The following is a 16,682-nucleotide window of genomic DNA, read 5'->3' on the forward strand; positions in this document are numbered from 1 at the left end:
CCGGAGGAACCAATCAGAGCCAGAATGGCTCTATATCAGGGCTTGACAAATCCCAGGTGCCAGGGAGCCATGGCGCCTAAACATTTAACTGTAGCACCTAGACTGGGATATTCAGAGGTAAAGGTAAGGTAAAGCATGCTGTCAAGTCGATTTCGAATCATGGCGCCCACAGAGCCCTGTGGTTTTCTTTAGCAGAATATAGGAGGGGCTTACCATTGCCTCCTCCCACATAGTATGAGATGATGCCTTTCAGCATCTTCCTATATCGCTGCTGTCCAATATAGGTGTTTCCCATAGTCTGGGAAACATACCGGCGGGGATTTGAACTGGCAACCTTCTGCTTGTTATTTATTTATTTATTTAACATATTTTTATACTGCCCAAAACCTACATCTCTGGGCTGTTTACAACAGGATTTTAAAAAGAAAAAAAGAAAAACATTAATTAAAAACAAAAACATGAAATTTAAAAACAAGACATTTAAAACACAATTTAAAATTTTAAAACAATATTCTAAAAACAACATTAAAACAATCAAAACAATATCAGTTAAAAGCCTGGGTGAATAGATGTGTCTTTAAAGACTTTTTAAAAGTTGTCAAAGATGGGGAGGCTCTTCTTTTACTAGGGAGCACATTTCCCGCTGCACCACTTAAAGTGGCTATTCAGAGGTAGAGATATCTAATAAAAACTTTATTTTTAGTAGGCAGTCTTGCCCCTGCTAACTAAGCAAAGAGGCACCTTTTTAAAGTGGTTAGTCTATTTAGCATGGGGAGAGCAACAGGCCCTATCCACCCCCAGCACTGTACCCCTCCAGTGACTGTTGCTGGCGTATATCTTATATTTTCTTTTTAGTTTGTGAGCCCTTTGGGGACAGGGATCCATCTTTATTTATTTCTTACTTCTCTGTATAAACTGCTTTGGAAACTTTTGTTGAGAAGTGGTATATAAATATTTTTTGTATTGTTTCTGTTCTCAGTATGTTACTTGCAAGAGAGATAAAGTGAAGCCTGTTTACCCTCCCCTTCCACAATGTCCATCGCTGAGTCCAGTAATTTTTTCTAATGCCCACTGCTTGTGTCCTAAATGTTTGAGCTGCCCTAGTTCCAAAGAAAATGTGGGAATCTGTCAAGTCCTGCTCTCAGAGGTGCACCTGGGTAATTTTGGAGCCTGGACCTAAAGGCCTTTGGAGCCCCCCTCCCCCCGCACGTTAAGCATCATTTTTCCCCCATATGTACTTACTTGAGGGCACAAATCACACCACGCAGGACAGACTAAAGAGGATTTGGGGGGCCCCAGGGCATGTAGAGGCCCTGGACTTTAGCCCCGAAGTCCAGGGCTAAGAGTGCCACTGCCTGCTCTATAGAACAGTTGTTCCAGGCTTGCTTCCTCAGTCTGAGCAAGTTTTCCCACTAAGTAAGCAGCAACATAGTCTCACCTCACACCTGATCACCAGTCCATATCATCTGCCTCCCTTTAATCCTCATCTACCTGACCCAGTACTTGATCCCAGCCTGCCTCAAACACACCATTTGCCATGGCCCCTTTGGTTCTTGACCTCCTTCACCAGTATCAGAATCATGGGTGTAGCATCCTCTGGAAAAGGGGGGACAAATGTCCCCAGGCCCAGAGGGTCAGGGGGCCCACATGGGGCCCATAAGTCTCGGGGTGTGCCCCTGCTGCCACTGCCCTCTCCGTGCCGGGCACAACGGGGGCACATGGCATTTTGCGCCTGTACAGTGGGAAGAAGCGCACTGAGGCTTCTTTTCTCCCCCCGCCCCATGCTTCCTCCTCTAAGCAGATCACCCCTCACTGCTGCTCTGCCCTCTGGCCATCAAGCCGGCACTGCTGCTAGCCACAGTGGCAGCCACCCTCTCACACTGAAAGGCTCACCAAACGGTGAGTTCAAGAAACGGGCATAGCATCCAGGGGGGGGGGTAGGTTGCCCTGCCCCCTTGCATCTGACATCAGATTCAGGGTGTGTGGCTTGGGGCTCTGGGGCATGTGCATGCTTTGCATGCAATGGATTAACCCTGGCTAAACTGGGTAGGCTCCGTTTCCTGTGGGCAACCCCTCTCAGAGACTAAAGTACAGATATTTGTACTCAGATATTCCTGTAGGCTTCTTCCTAATGTGATTCGACTCTCTGGCCACATGTTAAGCATGAACCTCATGCAATTTGCACAGCGCCACCCTGCTGGCCAACACTTGCAAACCAGTCTCTTTTCATTACAACTTTTAAGTAGCAATGAAGAGGAAGGTTCTTTTAAGGATTTAAGTGCTGGTCAGCAGGTGAAGATGTGAAAACTGCACAAGCTCTGTGCACAGTGTGGCCAAAGAGGCAAATAGTGCTAGGAAGGAGAATGGAAGCCTGTGTGTGTGTGTGTGTGTGTGTGTGTGTGTGTGTGTGTGTGTGTGTGTGTGTGGACTGTAAGACGCTGTTAGAAACGTATGCAGTAACTTTAAAATCCCCACACTTTACTGCCATCTGGAAAGCTGGTTTCTTCTCTTCCAGTGGAAGCTAATGTATCATATCCACCAAGGTAATCTACCCTGAGACATGGTGAACAGCATCCTTTCCAACTTGAGATCTCTACATTTATTGCATATTTAATACTGATTTTAACATTTCTGTACTTTGAAAAAATTAACTATGCAGCCTTAGCAATGTATGAGTTTAATTTTTCAGTCTAGGTTTATGATTTTCATTGAAAGAGAAGGGAGCACAAATAAAAAGCATGAACTTTTAATTCCAAATGGTTGGAATATTGCTGGTGTACATAAACATGCAAATGAAATTCCTGGCTCCAGATTATTGGGATGTATTTGAACAGACACCAGATCATTTTAGTTCTACAATATTTACATAGAAAACTAACCAAGGATAACATTAATTAATCACTTCTATCTATTTTTAATTCAACCCCTACCAATGGACCCATTTTCCAATATGGACCCATTTTCCAATATGCATTCCAATTAGCTAAATTGAAAACATCTGGTTCCTTTAATATAGCTAAGCAGATGCCAATAACAATGTTTTAAATATAAATTGTATTGTCATTTTGGATGTTTGACCACCAGTCATTTAGAAGGTATATACATAGAAATGGAATTAAAGAACCAATGTCTTCTCCAGTATTCTTAGCCCCAAATTATTGCATTAATTGAAGGCACATGCTCTAATACAACAACTGAATTTGGTAGTATGTGTAGTTGTATGTGTGAGGCCTTCTGAAGCTGGCCCCACACATACAAAGGGGTGCTATAGTGAGGGGAGGCAGGTCACATCCAGTATTCCAGAGTACTGTTCATGCACTGTTGTGAATAAGATCAGCCAGCCAACACTGATCACTTGTTTGATATGAGGATAGAAGCCAATGTCCCACTACTGCCATAACTAAGTGATCCGTACTCCAAGAGATAACAATGGACCAGTTTAAACAATACAGCCTGAGCACAGTGAGAGTGCACACCTGTCAGGACATCCTCCATGGATGTCCCGACACTCTCCTGGCTAGCAATGTGCACGAACCAGTTAGGAGGCCCTTTTTTGTTCATCCGAATGGCCTCCTAAACACATGCTCAAAAAACTTTATTTGATCAAGGGGCATGCCTGGAGAAACTTGGAACGCCCATAGAGAATATCCCATGAAGGACGTCCCAACGGGTGTACTTTTGGTGCCCCCCTGCATCATGTATGCTCAGGCCAGAATCATTTGAATTCTGATCAGTAAGGGAAGATGGAGAAAACTTTAGTTGGCAGCAAATTAGGCAGGGCCTACTCCTGCAGATGGGAAATACAGACCAAGGACAGAGTTCTCAGCTCATTATACATACAGGTGGCCCTTGTTATCCACAGTCCTAGCACTCTCAGTTTTGCAATCAGGCCATGTGCACCCGAACCTGTTATTCACGAATACAAAAAGGGTTAACATTTGATTGCTCACGGTTCCTAGGTGGCCAGAAATGACCTCAGAGGTGATTTCAGGCCATCATTTTGTTGACAGGAGCCATTTTGTGGCTTGCTCTTTTTTTTTTTTTTAATCCCAGCAATTTTTCACAGAAAAATGGCAGAACTGGGAGCTTGGGAGGTGGCATTGCTGGACAGCTGGAGACCTGTAGAGCATGCCACAGTACGTTATTTATCTAATTTCAGCCTTTAAAAAGCCTTCCCCCCCGTTTGACCCAGATAAACCTAACCCCACAATTCCCATTGCCTCAAGGTCTCACCATCTGCAGTTTTGTTATCTGCTGAAATTGGCGGGAACAGAATCTCTATGGATAACGAGGGCTACCTGTATAATAATTGTACAGAAAAGAAGTGGTGTGCACCAAGATCAGAAGTTTCAACATAAATAAAACTTTAAGAGTTACAGTAAGATCCTGGATAAGAGATTTGCCCCTAATCTAGAATGAGTTTAAAAGGAGCACAAAAATCTGCTATGTGCAATTGTGCATGTGTTATCATCCGTGTGCAATGACAGCACATGCAGCAACCTTCCTCTGCCCCACTTCCAGGTATTGCCGTTGTTAGAACCTTTGCTCAGATGCAGATTTTGCAAACCATTTCTTGAAATGTAGTCAGGTGCATACTAGGGATCAAGAGGTTACACTCTCTGAGTTGGAGGCTGTCTTGCTTCTCCTCCCAGATGTGTCAAGGCTACTACTAGTACTATGAGTATGTATGTATATGCCATGTTTTAAAAGGTTGCTTACACTTAGATAGTGGTGATCAAAATACACTCTGCACATGGTCAAGGCCACTCTTTTTATTAATTATTAATTCACATGTTCCAAGGTTGATTCCTGACTTTCAAGACCTGCTAAAGAGCAGAACTTTGGCAAACTCTGGTTCAGAAGTAAATTCCTGCTATCATTTGCAGAGTGAGAAAGCACACAATACAGTAACACTATGCAATTGTATTACTAGATGTTCCAGGGGAAGAGAGGATGAGGAGATGCAGGGCTGCTGGTTGTAGCAGTAGCCATACAACTCAGTTTCAAAAATGCAGCTTCTCCAATCTGCTGTATATCCTAATAATGGTTGTTTCTCACACCATGACACAACACTTCACACACCTAATAGATGCTCAAGAAGTAGAAATAAACTGAACTCTTCTCTCTGCGTCATTTTAATTACTCTCCAGTGTATTTTAGTACCTTGCTGCCTACTCTAAGGAGAGCATACATCCCTCAGTTTTGACATCATAACAACCCTGTGGGGTAGGTAAGCAGAGAGGTTATCCAGTAAACCTTATATAGTTGAGAAGGGATTTGAACCTTCTGATTTTGAACCTTAGTTGTGTTAATCTGTTGCAGCAAAAAAAGAAGAAGAAGAAGAAGAAGAATCTTGTAGCACCATAAAGACTAACACTATTATTTCAACATAAGTTTCTGTGGACTAGAGGATTTCATCAGGTGTATGAGCAGTTCTAAGATGTACCTCTTAGAAGGAAACCATATGACAGTTGTACCAACAGAATACCCAACTTGCATATTAATTTCCAACATCAGCATACACCACAGTCAACCCTTCCTCTTTAAGCACATGCTTCTTTGGGTCGGTGATGTTGAGCCACATGCTATTCTGTAATTTAACCTCTTGCCTACATACTAATGCTTACACCTGGGTCCTGTTTCTAGGCAACAGCTGCATAAGCACAACAAAGATAAAAAGGCCAAATGGTAATATCGTTTTAACTGGGGCATCAAATTCTTGCTGAATAACTTGAACTGCAGCAGAGGAAAACTGGAAATATAAAATGTTCCCATTAACCACATTCATGTGGAGTGGAGGAAATTCTCCTGAGAAAATCAGATGATGATGAGATCAAGATTTCTCAACAGCCACTTTCCGTTTTGGTGCTTTTTGACATGCAATGTAGCATTGTTCCCTCAGCCCAGAAATCCACTGGGGCTTCCGGCATGAGATAATTCTTACATAGGCAACATTCTCTCTGTAGATTGTTTTGCATGAGAGTGTCATGGGCAACTAACTGTGTATGTTCATGCTTTGGAAATGTGTCTCAGTATTTGTGATAATGTGGAGGCTGCCTAGGAGAGCTGGATAACCAACCTATTCCACTTGAAGAATCTGAAGTGCTACAGAGTGATCCTATAAAATCTGTACGAGTCCATTTATCTTCTTAATGTTCACAAGAAGAGTTTGAGGTAGAGTTTCGATCAACATACTTACCGGGAGACTCAAGAATTCATTAAAGAAGTCTACAAGTATATCATCAGTTGCTAAGTAATCTTCCTGTGAGGAGAGAGAAACACAAAACTGCATTATGTGGCAGAATAAGAATGGTGTCAATATATAACCACAGTGGGCAACTAAGCATTCCTGCAGCATCTTCTTTTGTGAACTATCCTCCTCCAGTGCTTGAATTATGAGGGGGAAAGTAGTGAGGGCCATAATTAAATACATACCATCCACTCCAGGCTTCCCATAATGTTAGCATAACCATACATTCTTAAAGCCTTTGAAAATGATAACTAAAACAGGCCATCAGAGAAGGTAGAAGCGGGCTTCCTCTGTCCATACCTTAATTTAAACACCGTCCTCAACCCCCTCCTACCCCCACCCTCATGAAAGAAGGGGCATTCCATTAAATGGTACACAGAATTACTCCTTTTAGCTAAATAACACAATTTAACCATGCAATATAGGTAGAGTTTCGTAAAGGTAAAAGTGTGCCGTCGAGACGGTTTTGACTCCTGGCACCCACAGAAACATGTGGTTGTCTTTGGCAGAATACAGGAGGGGTTTACCATTACCTCCTCCCACACAGTTTGAGATGATGCTTTTCAGCATCTTCCCTATATTGCTGCTGCCTGATATAGGGGTTCCTTCCCCATAGTCTGGGAAACATTCCAGCGGGGATTCAAACCAGCAACCTCTTGCTCCCTAGGCAAGTTACTTCCCCATTGTGCCATTAGAGTTTGGTTCTATAGACATAATCAGTCCAGCCCAGGCAGACATGCTGTTCAGATCCACTCTAAAATAAAGAATGGTTCCTCAAGTTAAGGACTTCAGAATCCATAAGCTAAAGACATCGAAATAAGACGATTAATGTAATAGCCTATGTTTCAAGTGCTGTTTGTTAATATTTAAGAGTAAGTCAGAATTAAAATAAATAGGTTCTTATTTCCGTGCTACTCTAGGTTGCTCCTGCTGGCTTTCCTTATTGCTTGAACAGGGCCACTCCCTGTTTGCTGTTCCCTCATTCAATATACTCCTCCTGTGTTCTTCTCAGTGCCCCTGTCTGCTTCATTAACCCTCTTATTTTATCCTCATATATCGATACACCCTATACACCTTCCTACTGAAATTCCTATTCCTGCCTTGAAATAGCTGGACCACGGTGGTGCCAGGATCTAAAGGGAGAAATTGTTGGGAGCAGGGTGGCTTCTGTTGGGTGCAGTGGGCCCACCTTCGGGGGCTTTGGGAGCAAGCTGGAGACTCAGCTGGGCCCAGTCTACTGAGGCACATGTTAGAAACATGCTAGGTGTTCTTCCCTGCAAGCCCTGCAAGCCAGCTGCGGCTTCCATTGATCCTAAGTGCAGCTCCCCAACGAGTTGTTTACTAAGCCTGAGGAAAAGCTTCCGTCAAAGCCAGATACTCTGCACAGCCCTCTAAGACCTCACAGAGGCATTTCCCCCCCCCCCACCACACAGTACTGTTTGCCCTTTAAGGGAAACAGAGACCTCTTCTCCTCTAGCGCCATCTTGGAAGGTGCACAGAGAGTGCTGGGAAGTGTACTCATTCCAGCACTTTCCCCATAGAGGTATTTGGGGAAAGCACTATGAAGGACTACACTTCCCAGAGCTCTGTGCATATACCTTTCAAGAATGTGCTGGGACTTGACCAGGCTAGTTCTCTTAAAGCCTCCAACACAAACACACAAATGCACACACACCCCAGCAGCGGCAAAATGCAGTATTACATGGAGGTCTCTCACAGTGTAGCCCTCTCACACTGAAGAGTTTGGGGTTGGTTGGTTTGCCAAAGTGGCTGCCACTTGAAGAATTGTGGAGATCACAGATGTATTCACTGGCACAGACAGGAACAAGAGTATGCAACATCTCCTCCTGCACTTGGCTTCTACTATCTGGAATCCTGAATCAGCCAGGCCTAGTATAAATACTAGGTGCCAGGTCCTCAGCCTTTGCCAGGACAATTATTATTATTATTATTATTATTATTATTACATTTATATCCCGCTCTTCCTCCAAGGAGCCCAGAGCGGTGTACTACATACTTGAGTTTCTCTTTCACAACAACCCTGTGAAGTAGGTTAGGCTGAGAGAGACGTGACTGGTCCAGAGTCACCTAACTAGTTTCATGGCTGAATGGGGATTTGAACTCGGGTCTCCCCGGTCCTAGTCCAGCACTCTAACCACTACACCACGCTGGCTGAGCAATGCATTCTGCTGGTTGTACTTCCTGTTTCAGGTCAGGCAACTGACCTCAAGGTGCTGGGTCCTGGATCTGAGTGCAGCCACCCTAGTCAGGCCCTGTTACTCCACTGCAACGTTAGATTGTAAGATTATGGTGATCTCAGAAAGTCAGGATCTCTGTGCCAGCCTCTGAAAGGAATGGGGGTTACACAGCAGCAGCTGAAATCAGTTGGAAGCTGACTGTTGACATGGGCAATGAGCTGAGATTTCAATGCTAGGAAGTATTTTGTTTGGGTGGGAAACTTTGAGAAACAGGCTAGCAGGGAAAGTACCATATTTTGCATTTCCCACATAACATATGGACAGTTTTGAAATCACTGCTCTGTGCATGTTTGCATTAGAAAAATTAACAAGGAATGTAGATACTTTTCTAGCCCCAGGGAACTGTATAAAACAAATCACTTATTCACACAGGAATTAGAAGCCTTGTGAAATTATGCAGGAACACGTGCTTTTATTTGGCCATAAACGTGATTTATGGGCTAAAATATCAGTAAGATTATAGACATTTTAACTACATTATTTGCATACATTTGGCTGCTTGTTGCACTTATCTTTCATTTTTAAAATAAACAGTAAAAATTCACCATGAGTCATTTAATTTTTATTTCCCTTTTTAAAATCTACTTTTATTTCCCTTTCTACATGAGCATATATCAGAAAATAAATAAATGGAGGGGGAGTGAAACAGATTCTAATGGGGCAAAACCTGACATACATCTTAAAACTTGCCAAACATAAACATATTTATATTTCACATTAATGCTCCCAAACATATTTACTCAGAAGTTACACTTTCAATGTAGGTTTTAATTATGTTTAAGACCAAAGCCTTAAATTAAAACTCACTTTTAAGACTTTATTCATTTTTATTTCATTGGAGCTGCTTTTTTTCAGATAATAATGGGTAACTTTCTGGATTCATCTCGCAGAAATAGGTCTTCCGTGGGTGGAAAGGTTTGTCCTTAACAGCTCCATGTCATAAATACAACAGGTAAAGTTCTTCTTGATGTCAGCAACAAAAACTTTACTTGTTGAACTTCTGCCTGTTGCACAGCTGTTAAAGATACAGCAGCTTTGACAGAAAAATGAGGTCATCTATACCAGTTTGCAAGAGAGGTGCCTTGAAAAATTATTTGAAATTGGGACAAATTAGGTGTTATGGAGAACTGTGGGTAGGAGCAACTCCAGCAGTAGATTTTCACTGGGAAAATAGCACAGGACTGGAGGAGGAAGGTTTAAGCCTCCTTCCCTCAGCTCTATGTTTCCAATCCTGACAAATGATTTACTTTTTAAAAAATGTGGGGAAAGCCTGTTAATGGTTCTCCTGCATCACTTTTAGTTTCGGCCCAAAACAATTCAGAAGGAGGAGCTGAAGAGGGCCAAGGGAAACAGAGCATTAAACATGCATTGAAAAGGCGGGAGGAAATCCACCTACAAAGATAAAGTCCTTTTACTCAGCATTCAACCCTCAATAATTAACTACCTTATTAAAGAGTCACATTTTAATCTCTCAGTCCTTTTTGTCTAGCTCCTTGGAGACCCTGAATTGCTTTGGAGAGCGAGGGGAAAGGAAGGTTCTAGAACATCTTAGTACAACAGACTCCGGCCACAAGGCCAGTTGACTGAAGCCAGAGGAGGAATCTTGACCTGAAGCTGCAAAGCGGGGTGGGGGAGTGGGGGGATAGGGAGACAGACAGATTCTCAGGCTACAATTAGGTGAAACTGCAAGAGATCTCCGATTGGTTTTTCCAGGGTGTCTTAAAGGAGCCCATGCAGACATGAGAGAATGTATTGTTTAGAATGGGGCTGCAGAGCTGGGATGGTGTCTCTCCTTCTGCCCATGCCATTTACCCAATCTAAATTGCCCCCCTTGTTTGGCACATTTCAGATCTGGAAGATGGCATAGGGAGAAAGGGTTAACCTCCTCCGCAGCGCCAGTATGAATGGGGAGGGGCTCTGGCTGCATTTGCCCCTTTAAGAAATTGCATAAGACCTCATTTCCCACCATCACATCTATTTTCTCTCTCTCTCTCTCTCTCTCTCTCTGTGTTTTTGGAATATTGTTACCTCAGCAACAGCTGATACTTTCAACAACAACAACAACAACAACAAATATTTCCCCTCTACCTCACTTTCCTATTACATCAAATCCATCCATACACTATGACAACGTGCTTTGGATCCTTTGCTGATACATCATGTGGCACATTCAGTTCCTCCAGGGAGCCATCTTGACTGTTTAGAGCTGAAGCAGAACATAGCAAGCAGTTTTTCACCAAAATGGGTAAACCACTTGCTCAGAAATCATTTTGGCCTGAATTCCTGCCAGCAAACAAGACAAGTCACAGGGATGGAAACTGCATTCTGCCATTGTCTTCTGCCAGGTAGAGCAAAGGTTTGGCAGCGCAGTCCTGGGCGATTTGTCACCTCTTCCTTGCAAAGATATAGATGAAAGCATATGTTTCTTATTTTAAAACATTTCACATATAAAAATGTCTGCACCTGACTTTTATATCCTCTCTGTGATAAGAGCCATTTTAAGAAATTGAGTAATTGATAACCAAGAGGACTGAGGGGGAAAGGGGCGCGTCCACATGTAGTGACAAACCTCATATTCAGTGGAGCAGCTGGAGCCTTGGGAACATGCCCTACTTCTGGTCTCAGGAAGGATATGCTGAGATTGGGCATGTCATACAAACCTACCAATCTCAGAATATTCTGCCCTGCTTGCAGTATGGAACCCAACATCTGTCCCACACTTCAAATCTTAGTTACAGATGTTGAGATCCATACCACAAGTAGGTCAGAGTATGCTGAGATTGGTAGGTTCCTACAACATGACTGATCTTGGCATATCCTTCCCGAGACAGGGTTGATTTGATTTAAATCACAATTTAAATCATTTCACTGAAGGGCTCAATTTTAATAGTTTAAATCACAATTTAAATTACTAGTCAGGAAGATTATATTTAATCATCCTTTTCTATAAAAGTGCATTCTTGTTTTCTAATATAAACTTAATACATATTTAAAGATAGATGTATGTTTCATTTTTGGAAGGTAGATTCACACAATTTTTTTTAATCCAATTGTTTTGATTTTTATTTTAAAAATTGATTTTTATCAACCCTGTCCTGAGACCAGAAATAGTGCATGTGCACATTCCTAGGGCTCTAGCCATTTCACTGAACCTCAGGTTCAGTGCACATGTGAACCCACCCAATGAAAAAGAAATCCAATGCCAGGCCCACTGCTGTCGTCAGAGCACTGCTACTCATTTACTTCACTGGAGAAACAATAGAACATAGAGTAGTTTTCAATCAGTGTCAGTTTCTTTTATGGATCGAAGATGGAAAAAAATTAGTTTACTTACAAACTCATTGTCTCTAATACAGGGAGGCACTGAAATAGTCAAAGACAAATAATCAAAATCATTCAGCCAAAGCATTTTCTATTTGTATATTTATTTTAGTAATTGTACTAAATTGTACTCTACTTAAAAACAACATCTGGCAGTACAAATATAAAAAGGAATGAAAAATTACTTCAGTTTTCACATATCATATCATTGGTCAGCAACTGTATCATAAATATTTAGATACATTTATAAATATGAAATATAAATATATTTATACAAATTGATTAACTTCTGTTAAGTCTCCTCAATAAATGGGTAATGGTACCATTTCTCTCTCTCTCTTCTCCTTCCTTTTCACTCTCGTAACGTGTTGCTAGCACTGCTGTGGGCTCCCAGAAGCCTCTGTGCTTTTGTCTGAGACCACAGGTGTGTAGCTGCCACTTTCAACATGCTCAGGAGCCTCACAGGATCGTGAGATCTCCATTTGTTGGCACATGGGGACCAGTCACTAAGCAGGCATCTGCCAAAGCCAAATTGAAAAGGGGCTAGCCTTGCGCCTTCCCTATGCTGGGATGTCTAAGTAAATTTCTGAAGTTAACTCACAAAAGTTAGCTTTTTGTTCAAGGTCTCTCTCTGCACAAAGATTGGCCCCCTCTTGGTCTACCTCCCCTCTATAGATGCTGGGGGGGGGAAATGGAACTATTACTTCTTGTAACTTGGAGACGATGGCTATATATGAATGCAACCTAAAACAGCACTCACCTTTTTTGCAGTTGTATCACACTGCTGACTTATGCTCAGCTTGTGATGGACTATCATCCTTAGTTACCCCTGCTAACTAAGCAAAGAGGCACCTTTTAAACATGGTGATTCTCTTTATTTAGCAGGGGGAGAACAACTGGCTCTATCCACCCCCAGCACAGTACTTCCAGTTACTGTTGCTGGTGTCTATCTTATATTTCTTTTTAGATTGTGAGCCCTTTGGGGACAGGGAGCCATCCTATTTTATTTAATTTATTTACTGTATTTATTTATTTATGTATTTATTATCTCCCTATGTAAATCGCTTTGAATAATTTTGTTAAAAAGTGTTATGTAAATACTTTTTGTTGTTGTTGATACATGTCCTACTGCCAAGCCAAATATCCCCTGTCCTATACAAGTCAATCTTATTTTTGTTTTGTTTTGTTTGAGTGCAGAAGTTTGCATTTGTCTTCGTGAGTTTTCATTATTCTTTACCATGGTTTCATCCTGTATTTCCAATCTATTGTCATTTTGAATTCAATTCCTTTCTTCTGAGATAGCTATCCCAGTCTCAGTTTTGTGTCATCCCCATATTTGATGAGGATCCCTTCCACTCCTTAATTAGAGCTGTGCACCATGCAGTACCCAATTGGAACACTGATGAGGAGATATTGATAAGCACTCTGTTGAGGTCAATCACACCTTGGAATTACCTCTCAAAAGAAAGCTGCCCATTTATTTCCTTGCTCTCATTTAATCAGCAAACACACTAGCTTTTGTTCTGTATAAGCATCCTCCAGCATGTATTTTGCTGCTTTACAACTACTGTGCCATGGTTCTATGAATGGGCTTTTTGTTTTAGAATATACATTGATTCCAGAATTTTTTCCTCTTTTAATAATTTTATTAGTTTTTCTATTTGTTTTTATTTTATTGGTTTTTCTTTGACATTCTCAAATAACTCAAAAAGATTGGTGAGGCAAAATGTACTATTGCAGAAGCCATGCTGGTTCTCCTCAGCAGGGCCTGTTCTTCTATAGTGCCTCCTCATAAGGCAATATTAGTGCTTAAGCCAGTACTGAGTCACCAGTAGCTTAGTGCTTAAGTCAGTACCTGGTCGGTACAGAAGATCCAGAGTTAGAGCATTCCCAACAGATGGTTGTCCAGCCTCTGCTTGAAGACCTCCTCCCTTCTAGGTAAGGTAAATGGTTCTATTGTTGAGCTGCTTTTCCCATTAAGAGATTTATCCAAATGTTCAACTGAAATGCACCTTCCTGTAACTTAAGCCCATTAGATCTAGGCCTGCCCTCTGCAGTGGCCTAGTCTTCCCTCGTCTATATGACAGCCCTTCAGGTATTTGAAGGATGCTATTATGTCTCCCCTTGGTATTCTCTTCTTCAGGTTAAACAAGCCCAGTTTTTTTTACCCTTTCCTCATAGAGTTTGTTTTTCAGACCTCTGTCATCTTCAGTGCCCTCCTCTAAATCTGGTCCAATATGTATATCTCCTTCTTAAAATGCAGCGCTCATTACTGGACACAGTACTTCAGATGAGATCTTTGAGACTGTCAACAGGTGTGTGGATAAAGGTGATCCAATTTTTTATATTATGTTGTTTTATTTATACATTTACATTTCGCTCTTCCTCCAAGGAGCCTAGAGTGGTGTATAGTTAGGTTTCTCCTCACAGCAACCCTGTGAAGTAGGTTAGGCTGAGAGAGAAGTGACTGGCCCAGAGTCAACCAGCAAGTATCATGGTTGAATGGAGATTTGAACTCGGGTCTCCCCAGTCCTAGTCCAGCACTCTAACCACTACTCTATGGTTGACATAGTATATGGAGGGAAGTAAGAAGTGGGGTTCCCCAGGGTTCTGTACTGAGACCGGTGCTTTTCAATTTATTCATAAATGATCTAGAAGTAGGGGTAAGCAGTGAGGTGGCCAAATTTGCAGATGACATCAAACTATTTAGGGTAGTGAAATCCAAAATAGATGGTGAGGAGCTCCTAAAGGATCTCTCCAAACATTTTGATCACTGGTGTGTAACAATTGCTGTTTTTCCAACAGAGGCAGGAGCTATTGTGATGCATTTCGGCATTCATAATGCTGTCTTGGTGACCATTAGCTTGTGGGATTCTAACCTGTGCTTATCTGCAGAATTCCACCACTTCTCTCCCTTTTCCCCTTTAGGCAAAAATTCCTTTTGGCACAACCAAAATAACATCAATCAATACAGCAGGGCATGTACTGAAGTTCCCTCAAGATGGATTGCTTACTTTTCAAACTCACTTGCTTTCTGTAGTCAGGGTTAGGACTAAAAAAGCAGTAAAGTGTTTCTGGGCTTTAGAGGCTTGGGGTACTAAACGGGTTCCCGACCTGTGTACCTACAGATGTTGCTGAACTACAACTCCCATCACACCCAGCTACAATTTATTGCGGCTGAGGATGATGAGAGTGGTCATCCCACAACATCTGGAGTACCATAGGTTGGCAACCCTTGGCCTACATCATCAGCAGGTGTTATCTGCTCTGGATTTATCAACCTGAAATAAACGGGTATGATTACATGGGTCCCTTTTGAATCCTCCTGCACAGCCAGGATTTTAAGCTTTCCCAATTACTCTTTCAGGTTGTTGTGTTCTGTAGTCACGCGACCGGTTTTGCCTCCGACAATCTTTAGAGCAGGGGTTCTCAAAGTACATACCAGTGGTGAGCCTCTTTTCTCGCATGGTGAAGATACACGCTCTAGCTCTGGGCAAGCCACAGTCCCCCTGCCACAGCGAAGAGCTACAGCTCGGTCCTCAGAACCTGCTCTGCTGAAACGTGGACAGAGAAGCTGGAGTGAACCTAAATCCAGAGACTGGGTGCATGCGAATGACTGTGAGCTTGGCTTGGCTTAGTTTGTGTGGTTTCACATCAAAGCTGGGTTGCTATGGAGCAGCTGCACACAATGCATGAGGAGGAGAATGAGCTTTCTTGACCCCGTGAATAAGCATTTGTCCTCTTCTGGCTGTGGAGGGTTTCCCCCTGCTTTGGTTTGGCTAAGCAGCTGGATCAACTGAAGGGTGCAGAATCAACAATCACACCAGCGGAAATTAGTTTGGGGAGGAATCCTACAGCATTAGTCTTGGAAGGCAACCTTTGGTGACCCTTTCAGCCTCTAGGGGGCGAAAGGTCATCTTCTCCTCTCATGTAAATGTTGCAGCGCCCTCTCCAGTCCTGGGTCTCAATGGGAGAGAGTTTGAAATGGCGCACGGTTCTTGTAACTTTATTCAGTCCAGGCCTTGTGGTGGTTGGTGGCTGCAGAGACTGTCTTGGTGACCAGAGCCAGCAGGGATGCTTGTAGTTCTCCCCAAGAGGCGATCAGAATGGTTTTTGATCACTGGTGCGCAATTATTGCTGTTTCTCCAACAGAGGCAGGAGCTATTGTGATGCATTTCGGCATTCATAATGCTGCCTTGGTTACCATTAGCCTGTGGGATTCTAACCTGTGCTTATCTGCAGAATTCCACCTCTTCTCTCCCTCTTCCTCTCTGGGCAAAAATTCCTTTTGGCACAACCAAAAGAACATCAATCAATACAGCAGGGCATGTACTGCTGAAGTTCCCTCAAGATGGATTGCTTACTTTTCACACTCACTCGCTTTTTGTAGTCCAGGCTGGGACTAAAAAAAGCAGTAAAGTGTTTCTTCTCTCTGGGTTTTAGAGGCTTGGGGTACTAAACAGGGGCTCCCAACCTGATGTTGCTGAACAACAACTCCCATCACCCCCAGCTACAATTAATTGTGGCTGGGGATGATGGGAGTGGTCGTCCCACAACATCTGGAGTACCATAGGTTGGCAACCCTTGGCCTACATCATCAGCAGGTGTTGTCTGCTCTGGATTTATCGACCTGAGACAAACGGGTATGATTACATGGGTCCCTTTTGAATCCTCCTGCACAGCCAGGATTTTAAGCTTTCCCAATTACTCTTTCAGGTTGTTGTGTTCTGTAGTCACGTGACCAGTTTTGCCTCCGACAATCTTTAGAGCAGGGGTTCTCCAAGTACATACCAGTGGTGAGCCTCTTTTCTTGCATGGTGAAGATATGTGCCCCGGCTCTGGTCAATCATGGG

The 16,682-nt window shown here is 42.6% G+C and overlaps 1 protein-coding gene across 2 annotated transcripts in view; it reads right to left on the reverse strand.

Moving 5' to 3' along the window:
- Positions 1-15,967, reverse strand: part of RGS22 (regulator of G protein signaling 22) — a 128,649-nt gene extending 112,682 nt beyond the window's left edge. For both annotated transcript variants that reach the window (XM_053250539.1, XM_053250540.1), the window contains exons 1-3: positions 15,272-15,967; positions 11,843-11,871; positions 6,200-6,262 (exon numbers count right to left, since the gene is read on the reverse strand). In XM_053250539.1, coding sequence (XP_053106514.1) covers positions 6,200-6,262; positions 11,843-11,871; positions 15,272-15,296 — 117 coding nt within the window. In that variant the 5' untranslated portion in view covers positions 15,297-15,967. The remainder of the gene's footprint in view (positions 1-6,199; positions 6,263-11,842; positions 11,872-15,271) is intronic.
- Between the last annotated feature and the right edge of the window lie 715 nt (positions 15,968-16,682).

This window comes from Hemicordylus capensis, chromosome 4 (genome assembly GCF_027244095.1).
Source record: "Hemicordylus capensis ecotype Gifberg chromosome 4, rHemCap1.1.pri, whole genome shotgun sequence".
In the NCBI taxonomy this organism is placed as follows: domain Eukaryota; kingdom Metazoa; phylum Chordata; class Lepidosauria; order Squamata; family Cordylidae; genus Hemicordylus; species Hemicordylus capensis.